The sequence below is a fragment of the Gopherus evgoodei genome, chromosome 15 (genome assembly GCF_007399415.2).
Source record: "Gopherus evgoodei ecotype Sinaloan lineage chromosome 15, rGopEvg1_v1.p, whole genome shotgun sequence".
In the NCBI taxonomy this organism is placed as follows: domain Eukaryota; kingdom Metazoa; phylum Chordata; order Testudines; family Testudinidae; genus Gopherus; species Gopherus evgoodei.
Window position 1 is genome coordinate 10,648,843 of NC_044336.1, and position 19,143 is coordinate 10,667,985.

Below are 19,143 nucleotides of genomic sequence, written 5' to 3' on the forward strand. Positions count from 1 at the left end.
AAATATTCACTATGCACCATCAAACTCCTTTTCATTCATTGTATAAACGAGCATTTGACCCTACGGACCAAATTGTGCTTTGGCCTGATCACTGTGTAACACCACTGACTTCACTAAGTCTTTGCTGTAAGTAAGGATAGTGGTTACCTCCAGCTCTCTGCCAGTGCCCTTGCTGCCTCTTCTCCTGCACCTTAGCCTGCAAATTAGCAGAACACCTACAAGTCTGTTCTAGCATCCAGAGACAGCTGTTAAACTTGGTCCATGCCTGAGCTGAATTCAGATTAGCAGTATAAAGTAAGAAATGAGAGCTGGGAAGTCCATAGGGAGTGCACACCACCAGCTCTGCAGCTGGTTGTAGAATGCTACATTGCTATGAGAAGACACCTCAGAAGCTCTTGCTTTCAAGTCAAAGTGTCAAAGAAATTCCGGAAAAGCAGTTGTACGGAGTCTGACTGGCACATCTGTAGGGTCCAGTACTGCATCTACAGAGTTTGGGCTCTGTGCCATATTGCCTGTACATAGAACCACACATGTTCTATGATTCTGCAGCCCTGCAATTGATCCATTGCCAGAGAATCTCAGCAGTCATTTAAAAAAATAAGTTTCCAGTCCTTATGACTGCGAAAGCAACCTTGAAAATATAAAGAAAGCATAGTCTGGTACAGCAATAGAGGTTGCCTGAGTTTGCAGACAGCCTGAAAATATGGACTTGAGAAGTATGACTTCCACCATTCATCGCAGTCAAGGCCCTTGTGGATACTGGAGTTCCAAGGTACTCTCATAAAACAATCTCTATTTCATGTTATATTTACGTATTTAATAAAAGTTTCCTTGGTTTCAGCAAATATTTTGATCCAATTGTTTCCCTCAGGATACAATGTTTCTTGACATTTTATATGAGAATGAATTTGCAATTAATCTTAAATTGATGACAAGGATAATAACCAAATAATTTGTTCCATTTCTCAGACTTCTCTCTTAGTATTACTCAGCATCTGAGACATAATTTGTCTTCCTTTCCTGAGTAACAGCTTTAGGCTGGTAAATTTGAGACAGTCAAACCTGTCAGTTCACAGGGGGGAAAATGCCTGATTTGGTCTGGAACCCTTAAGAAACAGTTCCTGCTTCCCCTTGCTTTGGAAGAGAAGTTAGTTACTTCATCCTCCTGTGGAGCAGCTTAAGTCTCCCCTGTGTGCCCACTCAGCTACTCTAGCTAGTGAGTAGAGGGGACAGAACAGAGCTCCTACCAACTCCCCTGTTCCTCTCTACCCCCTTTCCCACCCATTTGCTTGCAGGGTGGAGTGTTGAGTGAATAACCCCTGTTATTCCTCACGGCTAGTCACAATCTGAAAAAAGCCAAGCAGGGTAGCAAGTGGGGTATCATTTATTCCCTTTACTTTCCTGTGTGGTTCAGAAAAGGCTGCGACAGCTTAACCTAAAGTCTGCAGTCCATCCTGGTGCTGTCATTGCCGCCAGGAGCTTACAGTTAAAGTGGAGAGTGTTTACAAAATGCAGTGGGAGACCTAGAGGACAGTGCTGGCTCAGATAGGTTTTTACAGGCAAACTATAGAAGCTTGTTATTGCCTGCACTTTAGGGTGTAATGACCTTTAGCTACTGAGTTAAAGGACTCAGGGTATGTCCAGACTACCCGCAATATCGGCGGGTTAAAATCGATTGCTCGGGGATCGATATATCGCGTCTAATCTAGACACGATATATCGATCCCCGAGTGCGCTTATATCGATTCCGGAACTCCATCAACCCCAACGGAGTTCCGGAATCGACACGGAGAGCCGCGAACATCGATCCCGCGCCGTCTGGACGGGTGAGTAATCCGATCTTAGATATTCGACTTCAGCTACGTTATTCACGTAGCTGAAGTTGCGTATCTAAGATCGATTTCCCCCCCCAGTGTGGACCAGCCCTCATGCTGCCCTTCCACATGCTAATATTAGAGACATTACCCAGGCAACGTAGTTCTGTTTCATGATGGAGCATTGCATTGTTTCAATAATATATTTATTATGCTCCCAGAGCCTTTTGTTTTTGTATTTTCTACTATTTATACTATAACTTTGTTGCTTTATTTATTTTTCCAGTCCAAATAAGAGGAAGAGAAGGATGTAAATATGTATATTGCTGATTTATATCTTCAAAGTACTGTACCAATATTTATGAATTAATTCTCTCAGCTGCCCTCTTAGGAGGTGTCAGTAAGTAGTATCCTCATTTTACAGATGGGGAAATATACACAGATTAAGTGCTTTGTTCAGGCTTACGCAGCAGATCAGTGGCATAGCTGGGACTGGCATTCGAATGTTCCCTTTTCTCAGTCCACTAGATTACACTGCCTCTCAAATTGAGGTCAAGGTAGTAATGTTAATACTGAAAATGGTTCTTCATCTGAGGATGAACCAGATAGAAATGAAAATGATTCTTACATGATTTGTATTTGCAGGTGCAATACTTACCTATCCATCAGCGTCTTCTAGCAGTGGTTACCTCTTCTGAATATGGCCAAAGAGATTAAAACTAATTCTCTTTCAGTTTCATCTTCAGCAAGGGGCAACTGTTGCCAGCGCAGTAAAAACTGGGAAAACAAATGTGGTGTTTTGCAAAAGCTTGCAGCGTGTACCACTATTTGTCCATTGTTTCCACTCCCAATGCAGTTTGAGTGATTGTTCTAACATAGCAGCTACTACTGTATGTACTGGAGTCTTGTTCACTTTTGTAGTCTGTTCAGTGTCACTGACTGGAATTCCAGTGGTTTCTTGATCAGAATTAAGATCGAATGGAATTCATAGCACTGAATCTTGTGTCTGATGCTCTGGCTCTTAAACGAGACTCCTGTGAATCAGAGAAAGAATCGGCTCCTTAAGAACAGGAAAGAAAGCGGGGGAAGGAATTTTTTCTAAATGATAAAGCTCTTATCTCCTCTCCCCCGGCCCCCATTATTTTTCTGTTTTACTTAACAACACAAGCTTCCCTCAGCCTGATAGCATTTAAGGAGCTTGGTGCCTGTCATGACAAAGCACAGCTTTTATAGATATTTGGGATTGATCTTGTTGGCAGTTTCTCACCATAGACAAGTGGCTTATGTGGAAAGGATGGGGTTTTATTGTGACAGTTTCCCCCCCCCCACAGTTTCAGTTTTCTGTTTACAGCAGTTTTGTTTCAGGAGAGCAGGTGTCACTGGGGTACACAGAGACAAACAGTGAGAAGCACCCACAAGGCTCCTTCATACTGTCAAGGAGATTGGGGTGTTGACTCTGTCTGCCCTCCACCCCCTGGAACAGAGCTTGTGGTTTATTTTCTGAACCCCAAGGGAGGGGGTTTCAGCCTTATTTTAAATACATTTTTTTGGAAGGAAAAAAATACACTGCTTAGTTGAAGTTTTGTTGTGCCAAGTTTCAGACCTCTGCACATTTGTCAAAGTTGATTCCCAACTCTGACACTTTGAGTGCAGAAGGTGGGGCCCACAAAGACTCTAAATATTAATACTTGCCATTCCAGGCTTGTATTGAACTCCTAAGGTTACAGCTTTTCTCTGACCTTGGAGTGGTAGATGCTGCCACCACCTAAGTGCAGAACTCCTTTGAGAGCCCAGGAAAATGCACTTGGGAATTCCTTCCTGTGGGGTACCCTCAAGCCCTTTCACCCCTCCCCCCTTCCGGGGAAGAGCTGAGAAAGAAAAGGGGGGAAAAAAAGGGAAATCAGCTGTTGCACCAGCTAATTAAACATGTGCAGAAACCTCTTAAGACACACACATCCAATTCTGTTCTTAAAAAAGGTAAATTTTATTAATAAAAAAAAAGAAGAAAATACCTCTGGGAACGTAGGCTTTTGCTAGATTTGAAAAAAAAACAAAAACTACAAGGATTAAGCATCAAGAATAGCTCTCTTGAGGTCCAGCTTAACGGTAACAAGCAAAACAAAAGCAACTGGGGTTAGCACAGGGGAATCCACGAGCTATAAAGAAATAAAAGGGATAAACCTAATTGCATCTTCCTAGACATTTCCTGATCTACTTATATATCTGGGGTTTTAGATGAGTAGTTTCTAGGTATGATACTAACAATTTTTCATACCTGATCCAAGCTTCTCACAGCATAACTGCTCCCTGTTTGCCTCTCCACCAGAACAACAGACAGACAGACCAATGGGGAGTCTTGTTTCAATTTTAAAAAGTTTTAGCCTTCCCATTGGCTCTTTTGGCCAGATGCCCACTCCTTTTGTCTATACATTGCAGTGAGACTTTTTAACCTTTTACAGGTAGAGCAATTAGAGAAGAAAAGAATCCTGTGGTACCTTATAGACGTTTTGGAGCATGAGCTTTCATGGGTGAATACCCACTTCGTCGGATGCAGGTAGCGGAAATTTCCAGGGAGAGGTATTGTCCCTGGAAATTTCCACTAAATGCATCCAGTGAAGTGGGTATTCACCCACGAAAGCTCATGCTCCAAAAAATCTGTTAGTCTAGTCTATAAGGTGCCACAGGATTCTTTGCTGCTTTTACAGATCCAGACTAACACGGCTACCACTCTGATAATTAGAGAAGAGTTACTAAGAGGGATTTTATAGCTACTGCCTAGCTGGGTGTCCATAAAAGGGAGCTCTCCCCCCCCCACTTCATTTATCACAACATTTCTGGGTTTTAGAAACCCATGGGAAGACTGATTATTGCTGACACCATCACAGTCATTGTAGGTCTCTCAGGAAGGACCGCAGATGAGGCTTGTTCCCTGGACCCATGTTCCTTTAGAACATTGATTCTCAACCTGTTGGCTGGATGGTCATTCAGAAGGCTCTTATTGGGTCACAAGACTACACCCCACACACCCTCCTAATCAGTGCTGCATATGGTCCATGGGGAGGAAAGGAGAGAACAAGGGGAGAGGGATCTTTTCATCCCCTCACAGAGTATCCAGAGGGGACGGTTAAGTTCTCCCTGTGTATGTACACTGACTGGTAGTTGGGGAAGTGGGTAGGGTGCCATGCCTTCCAGGAAACATTGGAGTTCAGTGGGAACTGGCACAGAGGATTTTGAAGTGGGAGTTGTGGGTGAAAAACAGGCAGCATTTGGGACAATGGAGGGAAGGTTTAGGGCCCTGGAATCCCTATGAGGAAATTGTTGTTTTAAGTGCATTTAAAATGTGAAAGTGCCTTTTGTTTGTAGCGAGGAACTCTGTCTGTCCAAGTACTAAGAGTGCCATGTTGCCACGCTGATCTCTGCAATTTGAGCACTACAGGGAGGGACAGAGCTGTACAAAGGAGGGGAGAAGTAGAAGATGAAGAGAGTGGCCCTGGTTTTCTATTATACCTTGAGTCTAGAAATTCTTTTGCAGGGTCAGGCCACTGGGTATGAATTGTATATTAAAGAATCCTAAAAGTAAGCAAGTACCGAGTTTTCCAGGTGTTGCAGTGACAGGGAAAATACTAATGACTGAATTGTGGATGTTCTGGATGAAATTTTATTCTTCAGACAGCAGGTTAGCTCTTCTGATAAGAAAAAGGATGATTCATGCTACCTTTGTATTTTTGCTGCTGTCCTGGTGGTCAGTTCAGCTTGCTGGGGAATCCATGGGAAACAGTCTCCTTTTTGCAGATGCAAGACCTCTGCTGGCCATTTTTTTGGGGGGAGGGCGGGGGGTGGGGTCTGGTGGGTACTTTGCAGCATCCTCACACTGCAACTCCTTATTCTGCAACATCAGAACTGACCGTTCTTGTAGGACTATATGCCTGGGTGTCAAATTCTGGATTCAGGGAAGCGTGTATCCCAGGCTGCAGCCTCCCTTGGCCCCAAGCAAAGACCAGTTTCTCCCTGAAAACTCAGAAAAAGTGGTTGAAGGAAAAATGTCTCCTCGTTCTTTAAGGCTCACGGGGATAACATAATTTTCCTTTTTTATTTTAAGATAATACATCTTATTTTATTTTTAAACCTCCTGGTCCTGGATTGTATTGAGGACCCCGTGTTGCCATTTTAACAGCAAGTGCTTATAAATCAAATTGACATTTATGTGCTGAGAAATAACCATCAAGTCTTCTTTAATGAAGCAGAAAAATGTGCTTGAAAAGAAATCTGTTAAGATGGAGGGAGGGGAAACATCCATCAAAGGCAGTTCACAACTCAGAGAATGAAAGAAAAGTACAAAGGAAATAATAACAGAAACTCAGGAGGTCAGTGTAAAGTTGTAAGACAAAAGTCACTCTTGGCAGGGAAATGCTAGGATATATAATAAGCAAGTTTCATATGGATTGAATGGCTATTCTTAGCTCTCCTACCCTTTTCCATGTGTAACACATCACTCGTTTGTGTTTCTGCATGGAAGCTCAAAATAGTCTAGCAGCCCCAGGGTTTTTCACAGTCTGCACGACTTCTAAATAGAGAGGTTATATTGTGAACGTATCCCCTCCTAATCACAGCATCCATGTGGCAACTATAGCAGTTGGCTATGTGAGAAAGTAATGTTAACTATATATATTATCTTCTGTTATATATTTGTAACTTCCTTTAACAAAATCTAGCAGCTGGAAACAGAGCCAAGAGCATGGGACCAGCCAGCTCTCTGTGGATTGTGGTTCACAGCTTGTGAATTGCTGGTGTAACATCTTGGACCAAAAGTTGATTTGTATCTAGGACAAATGACAAACCTGACAATGTACAAAGAGCCTAAGTCTGACTTCACTCCCTTTTTTTTTTTGGAAGCTGTTTTCTAAGCTGTTTTCTTGTAATAGTGAAACTTGTAACAGCTCCTGAATGTTGTGGATTAAAGCTAGAGTATGGCTTAGAGAAGGTTCTTGTTTGAATAAGAAAGTCTAAAGCCTGTACTGCATGTGTGCACGGAGAAGTAAATTGTAGTTCTACCTGAAAATCTCTCTGGTTATGCAACTTTCGCAGCAGTTCTGGGTGAGCTCTCATACTGCAAGCACATGGTGCTGCAAAGAAAATTCAAACTCTAGGTGGGTCTTCCAGCTGTTCCCAAAGAAGCAGGATGTTTTCACACAATACATCATTTTTGCCTTCGGTCGCTGTTCTAAGCAGGACCATAAGTTCTCTGCTTTCATGCATGTCTCATTATGCCCTTGTTCTGTCTAATAGATAAAGTAACTATGAACCGTTTGACTTCTCAAAGTCTCTCTGTTACTGTAGTGCTTCATTTTCATTGATGTCTTTTCCCAGGATTCTCTGGATAATGATGATACAGTTGCTTCCTCAAATGTTTTATCTGCTGGGAGTGGAATTAAGCATTCTCTGGAGACTGCTGTCCCTTTGTGCATTTTTAGCCTGTTAAGAATAAAGAACTACTGCAGTGTGGTGGGGGTGTAGGCCACTGGACGCTACTTCCAAATTCTCCGACTCTGGGTGCATGATGTTAGGGTGACCAGACAGCAAGTGTGAAAAACCAGGACAGAGGGTAGGGGGTAATAGGAGCCTATATAAGAAAAACATCCAAAAATCGGAACTGTCCCTGTAACATCAGGACATCTGGTCACCCTACATGGTGTGCATGTGAAATCCAATAGGGACCATCACTCAAAGAAGAATGAGTTTGAAGTACTAGAAGGCAGTTAGTACAGCTCTACCCCGATATAATGCGACCTGATATAACACGAATTTGGATATAATGCGGTAAAGCAGCACTCCGGGGGGGCAGGGCTGCGCACTCCAGTGGATCAAAGCAAGTTCGATATAATGCGGTTTCACCTATAACATGGTAAGATTTTTTTGGCTCCTGAGGACAGCATTATATCAGAGTAGAGATGTAGTTTTAAAGTGAATTTTTTTCTTAATAAACCTCTAGTGCTAATGAGAGCTGGACACATAAATTCCCATGCATCAAGATGAAAATATTCCCATTAATAGTATAATTTCTGTCCTGACATTCATCACACACAACTTTTAGGGAGTTTGCAAATTGTCTTATGAACTCCTGGAATGGTATGGATTTTAGTCTGTAGTTTTACTACAGTGTAGTATTAGCTAGAAAGCTCCCAGGTTCATTTCTCACTTTAATTCTGTGATTCACAGAAGAATCCTTTAAATGGCGGATAAGACTATATACAGTATCAAACTGTACAGTGGCTGTGATTCAAGCATCAAGCTGAGGTCAAAAACAAATCATGCTAAACCAACTTAATATCCTTCATTGATAGGATTACTGACCTAGTGGGTGTGGGGAATCAGTATACATAATATACCTTGATTTTGGTACGGTTTGGCACAGTTCTTCATGACATTCTCATAAGCAAACTAGGGAAATGTGCTCTAGATGAAATTTCTATAAGGTGGGTGCACAACTCATTTAAAGACAATACTCAAAATGTAGTTATCGATGGTTTGCTGTCCAATAGGGAGGGTGACTCTAGAAGGGTCCCATAGGGGTCAGTATTAGGTCCAGTACTATTCAATATTTTCTTTAATGACTTGCATAAAGAAGGTATGCTTATGACATATTGCAAATGACACCAAGCTGTGAGAGGTTGCAAGCACTTTGGAGGACAAATTTTAAAATTCAAAATGACCTTGACAAATTGGAGAATTGTTCTGAATTCAGCAAAATAAAATTCAGTACAAACAAGTTTCAAGTACTTCACTTAGGAAAGAAAAATCAAATGCACAACTACAAAATGGAGATAATTGGCTAGGTGGCAGTACTGCTGAAAAGGATCTGAGGGTTATAGTGGACCACAGGCTGAATATGAGTCATCTATGTGATGCAACTGTCAAAAAGGCTAATATGATTTTAGGGTGTATTAACAGGAGTGTTCTATGTGAGACACAAGAGGTAATTGTCCTGCTCTTCTTGGCCCAGGTGAGGCCCCAGCTGGACACGCCACAATTTAGGAAGCATATAGACAAATTGGAAAGAGTCCAGAGGAGAGCAACAAACATGATAAAAGGTTTAGCTAACCTGATCTCTGAGGAAATGCTGAAAAAACTGGGCATGTTTAGTCTTGGAAAAGAAGATTAAGGGATGACCTGATAAGTCTTCCAATATGTTAAGGGCTCTTATACAGAGGACCGTGATCAATTATTTTTCATGTCCACTGAAGGTAGGACAAGAAGTAATGGTCCTAATCTGCAGCAAGGGAGATTTAGGTTAGATATTAAAAAAAAAAAAAACTTTCTAACTCTAAGGCTCTGGAACAGGTTTCCAAGGGAGGTTGTGGAATCCCCATCATCAGAGGTATATGAGAACAGATTAGACAAAAATGTGTCAGGGCTGGTCTTGGTTTATGTGGTCCTGCAACAGTGCTGTGGGCTGGACTTGATGACTTCTCATGGTCCCTTCCAGCCCTACATTTCTATGATTACTTTTGTGTTTCACCAGGCCTGGGGCCAGCTTAGCTTTTGGCAAAATTTAGAGCAGCTCCCTGGGCCTTCTAAGAAGAATTAGGGCAACTGGGGATGGATGGAGCATAGATGCTCCAGCTGTGCCCCCTACTGCCAAGAGGAGAAGGAGGGAGGCTGTGCCAGCTGTCCATCACCTAAGGATTCTCAGCTGGTGGAGAACCAACCCTATGGCTCTCTTGTTGCCGGAACAGCACCAAGAGCCAGTTCCCTTGCTTGCACCTTCTGCTACTCTGCTTCTTGGGGATTCCACACGCAGCCTGCAGCTTCCATCCCTGCCCTTCAGCTGCTTCTACACTATGCTTTCTATAACCTGCCCTTCCTTCACACCTTTACTCTCCACTATCCTTTCCATCTCTTTGCTGCCTTCTCCCTCCACACCCAGGTTTCTGTTTCTGCCATTTCCTGTGCTATCTGCAGCCTTTCTGCCCACAAACGTCCCCACTCCCTCTTCCACATCCTAAAAACCCCTTTATGCACCTGATAAATTACACTGTATCTATTTAGTGTTACTGTAAAAGCCATTTGTTCTAGATGTGTCTGAAATTTATTTGCACCAAAATTGCTTCCCACGTGAGGAAAAAGGACAGACTCCATTTCCCCAGTGCAGGAATTGTGAATTCTTCAGCCACTCAGCACCTACAAGTATCTTCTTCCTTCTGTGTTTAATAGGGATTTGATGCACAGTAGCAATAAAAGTCATTTTACATAAAAGCTGGAATTAAACAGCTACAGTTGTAAAAGAAGAAAATTAAAATCACATCCTGGATAGTTCAAAGAATCAACTTTAGTTAACTGGCTTAAAAAATGAATTGAAACATCACTACCTTGATTTGCTCATTATCTTTTTAATAAAAGTTTGAACAAAAATGCTTGAAAGTCAGTTTAAATGAACAATGGCAAAGCTAGTGAGCACAAATGGGTTATTTAGAGAACCAGGTACATGGACGGAGCATAAAGAGAAAACTAGATAAATAAATAAATACACTCAGGGCAAACAAGCTTTGAATTAAGTCCTTGAGAAGATGCCAGCATGTTCATTTTGATGCTCAAAGGATAGTAATACATTGCTATTATGTGTAGTGCCTTTCATTCAGAAGAACAGGACACCAAGGATCATTACAAACTGTGCATGTAAATTAATATGCTATATATAGCTTTACCCACCATTGACATGCAGCCACAGGCAGGGCAGAATGCAGCGTATGATTCTGCGATGCTATTCAGTGGTTTGGAACAGAGGTAACCAAATAAGTGATTTCAGTTTGGTGGCCAAAATTGCAAATCTGGAAACAAATTCTGTTTTTTCAAGCCTAAACTGATTTTTTTGGGGGGAGGGGGGAGTGTTTCTTGCTGAAACAAAAAAAATATTGATGAGATCAAATGAAACATTTCAGAAATGTCAGTTTGAAACAATGTTTAAATTGTTGATTTTGACATTGGGGGGATAGCTCAGTGGTTTGAGCATTGGCCTGCTAAACCCAGGGTTGTGAGTTCAGTCCTTGAGGGGGGCCATTTAGGGATCTGGGGCAAAAATCTGTCTGGGGATTGGCCCTGCTTTGAGCAGGGGGTTGGACTACATGACCTCCTGAGGTCCCTTCCAACCCTGATGTTCTATGGTTTCCAATATTTTTGTCTTCATTTTTTTTTTTGTTAACACTATTCACATTTGACCCAAATTCACAAATAGGTTTGGTTCTCCAAGAAATGCATTTTTCAGCAAAATTGCTATTTGCTGAAATGTTTTTGTTTAGCTCTTAGAACAGGTTCCCTATGTACATTTGAACAGCAACTGAATCCACAGGGGCAAGATTTGCTGTCAGCCTCAACAAAGCAAACAGCAGGGATTAGTTTGCCAACCAAGGCTGCAGGACTTGTCATTTTATTGAGTTCTGACCAATGAATGCCACTTAGAGCATCTAAATGCACTTCCTACATCAGCAGTGACAAAGCTTTTGGACCTTTTTAGTTAGCATTTCTTCTCTCTCCCCCATAATTAGCTGTTTGTGCCCAGTTCTGGAGTACGGATTGCATAATTGGAACAATTTACCTCAGTATGGTGCAAACTGCAGTAGTGAAATAGTAAGGCAGCCAAATGACTCCAGTGGCTTATTGGTGAGCATCTCATAGATAAATATATTGCATGCAGGAGTCAGATTCTCAGTATGGGAGTTCCCCAAGATTAACTTATAACAAATCTCAGACTACTGTGATCAGTGGAAAAATTGCCTGAGTAGGAAAACATGGGATTCGGATAGGACAGCTGTGCAAAGAAAAGTACTATAGTCCAACGTGCCGTTTCAGCCTGAGTTAGGGCTGGTCTACACTACCGTGGTAAATCGATCTAACTTGCGCAACTTCAGTTACATTACGTAACTGAAGTCGATGTAGTTAGATCTACTTACCGCGATGGCTACATCTCCCTTCGACTTCCCTTACGCTCGATTGCAGCAGTGTCGATCTATTGGTAAGTGTAGACATGCCTTTAGTTACTTAACTCCTGTTAAATAAATAAATTCCTATGTTGTTCATTGGCAATTTGGAGCAGTGAAAGATTGTGCAAGTGTTAGTGTTCCCTTCTTCTTGATGCTTCACTTTGAGCATTTTGCCTTAAATGTTATCTGGTTATTTTGATAGCACTCTAAGTCTGTGTAAGCAGGTCATTCGTCTGATTTTAAACTGGATAGTCCTCTTTTTGGGTGGTTTGTCCTCTAACCCTTACTGAGACAAAAACATACATGCCACTTTGAAAAGTGTGCCTCTCTGCCCCTCAGTGTGTGAGGTCATGTGGGCAGACCAGCACACTCTTCAAAATGGTGAGCTCTATGTGGCATGACCTCATACGCATCCTACGTGCGAGGTCACAGCAGTGGGGTTAGCCCATGCCATTCCTGGAAGTACCAGAATGTCTAGTATTCTGGGAATGCATGAACGCCATACTAAGTCTGTGATACTTTAAAAAACATGCTGAAACCCTCTGGAACACTCCTACTGGAAAAGTCATAGGTGGTAAAGCACTTATTTACAGGACTAGAACCATTTGCTCATCATGAAGCAACCACCAAACCCATTCATTTATGGAATTGCTTTCTTTCTAAGGAAAGAGCAATTGGAACTGCATTGTGATATAGAACTTTCTGATCTAGCTGAAAAATGAATGTTCTGACAGTGCACAAAGCGATTGCAAATACCTGAACAATGGCCTGTGCCCTTTCACAGCTGTTTATAAAGTCTACTCTGGCGTTTTCCAAGTTGGGAAATTACCTTGTGAGATGGATTTGTGATGTTTGATAATGAGAAATTTTGGTAATTTACTGGCTTTTTTAAGAGCCCCTGTTGCAAGCCAGTGATAGCATTTGAGAACTTGGATAATCAGCAGTGAGAAAAAGAATCAAGCTAAAAACTTCTGCTTTTCACTGTCTTTTATAGTTATATGACTTTAGTCCTTGTAAAAACACTCAACAGATGAGAGCTAGGTTCTTGCAATTAGGTGCAGCCCATAGTGGGAAATATAGAGCCACTTGCCCTAGTGGAGCAATGAGAGATAAGCTGCCTCAGGGAGGCAGTTACTTACCCCATTTTGTGGAGTGCAACTTACTTATCCCCACCACGTGTGGCAGGTGAAGTCTGCTGGCCTGTGCTTGAGGGATGGAGCCATGACACACACACTCTATTTATTCCCTTAGGGTACCATGTGGAACAATCCCAATTTGCCCTAAAGATGCAGACACTGTAATACTGTCTGGTCCTGATCACCCAAGCACTTTTCCAAAGGAGGTTGCTCATGCTCTTTCTCTTTCCTGCCCATGCACCCTGGTGTAAGGGCCATACTGAATCAGGTTCATAGTGATGTGTGAAACTCTGGATCTATTTTTATGGGGAGAAAAGGGTGATGTCGTCTGCAACCTATACATAGTCCGGAGGCTACCCCACCCATGAGACATGTCAGTGGATGCGACTCTGGGGCAAGTTAGTCCATGCTGTCCCTAAGTTATCTAGAGCGTTTTCAGTTGAGTGGGTAAATAATTTTTCTTTCTTCTTTGGAGGACTTTTTGCTACCGTTGCAGCACTCTCTGCTCCTTTGGTCCATAGAATTAGAGATCAGTGTGAAAAATCAAACCTGAGTCCCGTTCCTGGCAGTTCAGTACACAAATGCTATATCTTTATCAGGGCAAATTAGAAGTGGCTTCATACTTTCCCTGGCCTCTACCCACTCTTTATCAAGCTCTAAGGCTCAGCTGAACCCCGTGTCGTCTTCGTTTTAGCAAAAAAGATTGATGCACCTATTAATCAGCTTAGTAAACTGTCTCAGTGTAGCCCACAGTTGTTAATACCATTTGTCTTCCTGGTGATAAAGTCCTGAGTTTTCAGATAACTAGAGGAGCAGTTAAGCCTAAAGAAATAGCAGATGGGCCAAGACATAGCAACATCACACAGAGAGCCACTAGTCAATGGTGTGGTATAGGCCCTGTCACCAATCTCCTACTTTTGTCTCTTACAGGTCGGGTTTCCTTTTTCACCTCTGGGTCGGAGAACCTTCATCGAGTGGAAAAGGTTCGCTGGGGCACTCGTTATGCCATTACCATCTCCTTCACTTGCAATCCCGACCACGGCATTGAGGATCCAGTCTTAACGTAATCCGTCCTGGGAGAGAATGTGAGGTCGAATGGAATGATAGGAGAAGCCCTGTGAGGGGAGAAAATGGAGATAATTTCCTATGTAAATTCCCAATCAATTAAAATTTCCCTACCCTGTATTTAATATAATGTAACATCATTTTCACACATCTTCCTCCATAAGTGTTGCAAACAGTGCCTTAAGGACCATATTTAATTCAACATTCTGTTAAAAAAAAAGGTGGTTTTTTTTTATTTATCCAATTGAGAAAAGAAGTCCTTTTTTATTTTAGGTTACTTCACTTTGGGGAATGCAGAGAAAACGTATTGAACCAAGTTCTGCTAGGCCCTGTGCCATTGTTAGCGTGTGTAACAGACCAGAATTTGGCCCTTTAAATCTTGTCATTTCCATCTGGTCCCAACACCTAAGATAGAACAAGAAGGACATTATCCACATGTTGGCCAGCCTTTGTTCTTCTTGCAACGGATTCTCTTAGTCATGGGCATTATTTGCAAACACACGTGGTTTTGTCTGCTGGAACTTACTTGAACTGTTCTTTAAATTACTACAGATATTTAAAGCTAAACACAGGGGGCGAGGAATGGGTAAGACATGGTCTTACCTCACTTAATGCAGGTGAGGAGTGTTTAGTATCAAATAAAATTAGGAAACTAAATTGTCTATTTGGTGAGTCAATAACCTAGGGCTTCAAAAGAGTTATCTTAGTAGTGCAACAGGGATGGCTAAAGTGCTAACAGGATGTGTCGTATTGGTCTTGGCTCTGATCAGGAAGAAGCATTTGATGTACTTGGCCCTGGGGTTGTTCTTTTTTTTCAGCTGCATCTCCCTAGTGAATGTGAAGGTAGTTGCACTCAGCTGTTCATGTGAATTGTTTTGTTTGAGCATTTTAAATGTTTAATTCTTTAAAGATAATTAAAGGAAATTTCAAAATGAAAAATAGTTTCAAATTAAAAAAAAATCTAAACATTTTGGAAGTCTAAACAAAACATTTTGATATTTTTCTTCAGATTTTTTTTTAGGCTATTCCACCCAAGACAATTCTGTGACATTAATAAATTCACAAAATGTTTTGAGACCCCAAAGCTCCATTTTTCACTGAAAATGTTTGTCTAAAAGTTTTGTTCAGCTCTATTTTTATTGGCTTTAATTGGCAATAAAGCACTTCAGGCATTTGATATTTGGTTGAAGGGCGCGCTGATTTCATTGTCATGCTTCACAACACTCAACTGCAGTCATGGAATAGCTCCTAACTTTCTGGCTCAAATAACAAATCAAGTTGTTCAGAAGTTTCTGAACAATTTGCTTTCGCCTAGTGTGAAGATTTGCCTTTAACCATGGATGTTCATCTATGGTATGTTTACTGGAATAATGTATTTCAAGGACATCAGAAAACCATGGGTTGTGCCATAAATATAGAACTAGTAGCAAAACAAATGACTAATCTTGTCAATTACTTTGCTTTATTGTGGTAATTAAGGGATTTGCAGATTAGCATTTTGATAATTTAATTGTAGGAGAAACAAGAAGTTTCCTTAGATAGTGAGTTCTGATGCAAGTCTTCTATTGACAGTATAGTGTGAATTTGCTTCACTTCTGTAAAAGTCTGTTGTAATTTGCTTACAGGAAACTGCTGTGTGACTGCCTGCATTTCACATGCTTTTGTCTCCTTTTTTCTTTTTTAATCCACTTATGACGTTAGAAATATTTAAATATTGGAGGATTCAGCTGCAGCTCAGTAATAAAAGGTGGCTCTTCTCATTGGTTCCATTAGTAGAGTTATCAGCTGACATGCCTGCAAGGCAAGTCTGCAATGAGTTTTTTCATTTATCAGCACACCCAGACAGACTCTTTCCATGTGAAAGAGCAAAACTTGTCATAGTAGCTGGATCTAAAGAAATAAAAATATTAATGTTAGTTGGATAGCATGTCTAAAGGCCTGATTGAAAACCAGTTGATGTCCATGGAAAGGCTCCTAGTGACTTCAGGAGCCTTTAAATCAGGCTTTAATTGCACACATATGCAAGAACAGGATGAACAGCGGCAGATTCCTTGGGTTAGTTTTGTTATTAAAGCTATCCTGTCATTTAAACTCAATTCTTCAGGTTTTTTAGTGAGTTACAAAAGAATCTTCACTGCAATTTGCCACTTTAAAGTGTTTATTGGTTATTTCTGTGTCTCACACAGGCTGAATTGTCTTGAAAATAGCACATCTTTCAGAACCATCTTCTAAAAAGCACTTGTTTTAATGCACCAGAGATTAACATATATTTGTTATACAGTTGTGGGGGAGGAATCTTAAGCGGTTCCCTGTTCAGGTTTTTCATACTTCAAAGACTGCCTACAGGACCCTTTGCATCTTCTTCATACTGTGAATTGTGATTGACATTAAAACATATCTAAGAACAAGTTGTGTATGTATTTACATTTACAGTGAGATTTCAACATTAACATTGATGTTCTCAGCAAGATGATCATCAGGTCTGTCAAATACTAGTCTACTTATGTGCTATAGTTTGAAAGAGAATCAATATATTTTAAAAAGAAGAAAGAGGCACAGTAACTCCAACCTCTCTTTTAGAGTCCCAGTACCAATCAAGATTTTTATACTGAAGCTCTTGCATTTTGTTAACTAAAAATAATATTCATAGAGAAGAAATTAGAACTGGAAATGCAGTCTAAGCTAGAAGATTCTGATTACTGCCTCTAGCTACAAAAAATAAAAGAATAACCAGAGAAAGGTTTCAGTTTATAGACCCATAGACTGTAAGGCCAGGAGGGACCATCATGATCATCTAGTCTGACCTCCTGCATATGACAGGCCACAGAACCTCACCTCTCACCCTACTTCTGTAATAGATCCCTAACCTCTGGCTGAGTTACCGACGTCCTCAAATCACGAGTTAAAGATTCCAAAATTTGCTGCTGTTCAAACTAGCAAGCAACTTGTGCCCCGTGCTGCAGAGGAAGGCCAAAAAACTCCAGGGTCTCTGCCAATCTGACCTGGGGAAAAATTCTTTCCTGACCCCAAATAAGGCGATCAGTTAGACCCTGAGCATCTCAGAGAGACCTACCAGCCAAACATCAGGGAAATAATTCATTGTAGTAACACAGAGCCCTGCCCGATCTAGTGTTCCATCTCCAGTCGGTGATATTTGCTACTAGGAGTCGTAGAACTAACTACACATGGAGCTCAGATTTTTCAGGCAGTAGTGGCATTAGTACTTAAACATACTGTCAAGGAAACTAACATACTGTAGCTTACTGTGTCTCCACTTCTTTGTTTATAGTTTTCATTATCTTAGTTTTTTTCCCCAATAACTTTGCCTTTTTCCAGGAGATAAAAATGACTTTTTCATTGGAACTGAAGTTATGGTGCCATATTTGCAGTCACCCACAAACACAGTTATTCTTAAATACCTAATTATGTGATTTTTTTAAAAGTGTGGGTGGGAAGACTTCTCTCAGCATTCCCATTCTTTCTTTCCTCTCGCAGACTCTGGGAATAGCAGTGGATATGGTTGCTGGAAATTAAGATCTAACTGAGGCATTACTAAGGTTTGCCTGGTATTCAAACACTCAGGTGTCAGACATATAATTGTGAGTGCATCCAAATTGCATTTATTTATACTTAGCTGTCAAAACGTCTTTAGAAAGCTCTAGAGCAAATAATAGCCATTACATTTTCTAAACAAAATGACCATTTAATATCTTGTGTATTTACTGCTTTCATCCAGAGAGATGTGATTTGCTCTATGAACCACAGATACATCTGACAACTGTTGCTTATCATAGCCTGATTCCAAGACAGGCTCATCTGTGCTTGCTGAAGCTAATTATCTGAAAATAATGACAACGGGGAGGAAATCCATCTAATTGATTCACATCATGAAGTGGTATGGGAGCTCCAGGTAAGTGCCTATATGCTCCTGCCAAATATCTGTGAACACTTATAAAGTGCCTTATCTTCCATTTCCTAAACTCTCCTGTTGAGCAGACAGCTAATTTCCCTGTCTTTCTACTTGGTGTTAAACCTGTAACAAGATACCCAGAACTGTAAGATTGTTTGTGCGACCAGCTCCCTATTAACTGACAGCTGTTCAGACCTGAAGTGCCTACCCCCATGTGATGTTAGTGCATGGGCACACTCACTTGTGTCCATCACAGCTGGCCACCTTCCATGTGGTCATGCTAGAGGTCTGTCTTTAAGGTTCCAGGACTGACCAAAGGAAGAGGTCAAGATCAGTTTCTTTTCCCTGGCCTATACTTAGGGCCCTACCAAATTCATGGCCCATTTTGGTCAGTTACACAGTCATAGGATTTTAAAAATAATAAATTTAATGATTTCAGTTATTTAAATTTAAAATTTCATGGTGTTATAATTGTAGGGGTCCTGATCCAAAAAGGAGTTGGGAGGGGGTCAGAAGGGGTGTTGCAGTACTGCAACCCTTACTTCTGTGCTGCTGCTGACGGCGGTGCTGCCTTCAGAGCTGGGCAGCTGGAGAGCAGCGGCTGCTGGCTGGGATCCCAGCTCTGAAGGCAGCGCTGCCATCACCAGCAGCAGTGCAGAAGTAAGGATGGCATGGTATGGCATTGCCACCTTTACATCTGTGCTGCAGCCTGCAGAGTTGGCCCCTCAGTCATCAGCCGCCACTCTCTGGCTACCCAGCTCTGAAGGTAGCAGTGCAGAAGTAACGGTGTCATGGTATGGTATTGCCACCTTTACTTCAGTGCTGCAGCTGGTAGGCATTGCCTTCAGAGCTGGGCACCCAGCCAACAGCTGCCGCTCTGTGGCTGCCCAGCTCTGAAGGCAGCACAAAAATAAGGGTGAGCCCCCTAAAATGACCTTCCAACCCCCTTCTGGATCAGGACCCCCAATTTGAGAAACGCTGGTCTCCCCCATGAAATCTGTATAGTATAGGGTGAAAGCACACAAAAGACCAGATTTCATGGGAGGAGACCAGATTTCACGGTCCGTGATGCATTTTTCATGGCCGTGAATTTGGTAGGACCCTACCTATACTCCTAAATGTCTCTTCATTAAATCTTGCTAACTGAATCTCCACTAGTCGTTTGCTTGTTCCTCCAAAAAGTGCCTAAATTATGACACCCCTCAAACATTAGTCCAGCAGCACATATTACAACCTACATCTTA

The 19,143-nt window shown here is 41.5% G+C and overlaps 1 protein-coding gene across 5 annotated transcripts in view; it reads left to right on the forward strand.

Annotated features, from left to right (window-relative positions):
• The window catches only part of OGFOD3 (2-oxoglutarate and iron dependent oxygenase domain containing 3), a 91,666-nt gene extending 73,854 nt beyond the window's left edge, over positions 1-17,812 (forward strand). For 4 of the 5 annotated variants that reach the window (XM_030534043.1, XM_030534046.1, XM_030534044.1 and 1 more), the window contains one exon: positions 13,855-14,944. In XM_030534043.1, the coding sequence (XP_030389903.1) occupies positions 13,855-13,991 (137 nt within the window). In that variant the 3' untranslated portion in view covers positions 13,992-14,944. Of the gene's footprint in view, positions 1-13,854; positions 14,945-17,725 lie in introns of those variants that run through there. The other variant, XR_003996585.1, reaches the window with a different exon arrangement.
• The last annotated feature ends 1,331 nt before the right edge of the window (positions 17,813-19,143 follow it).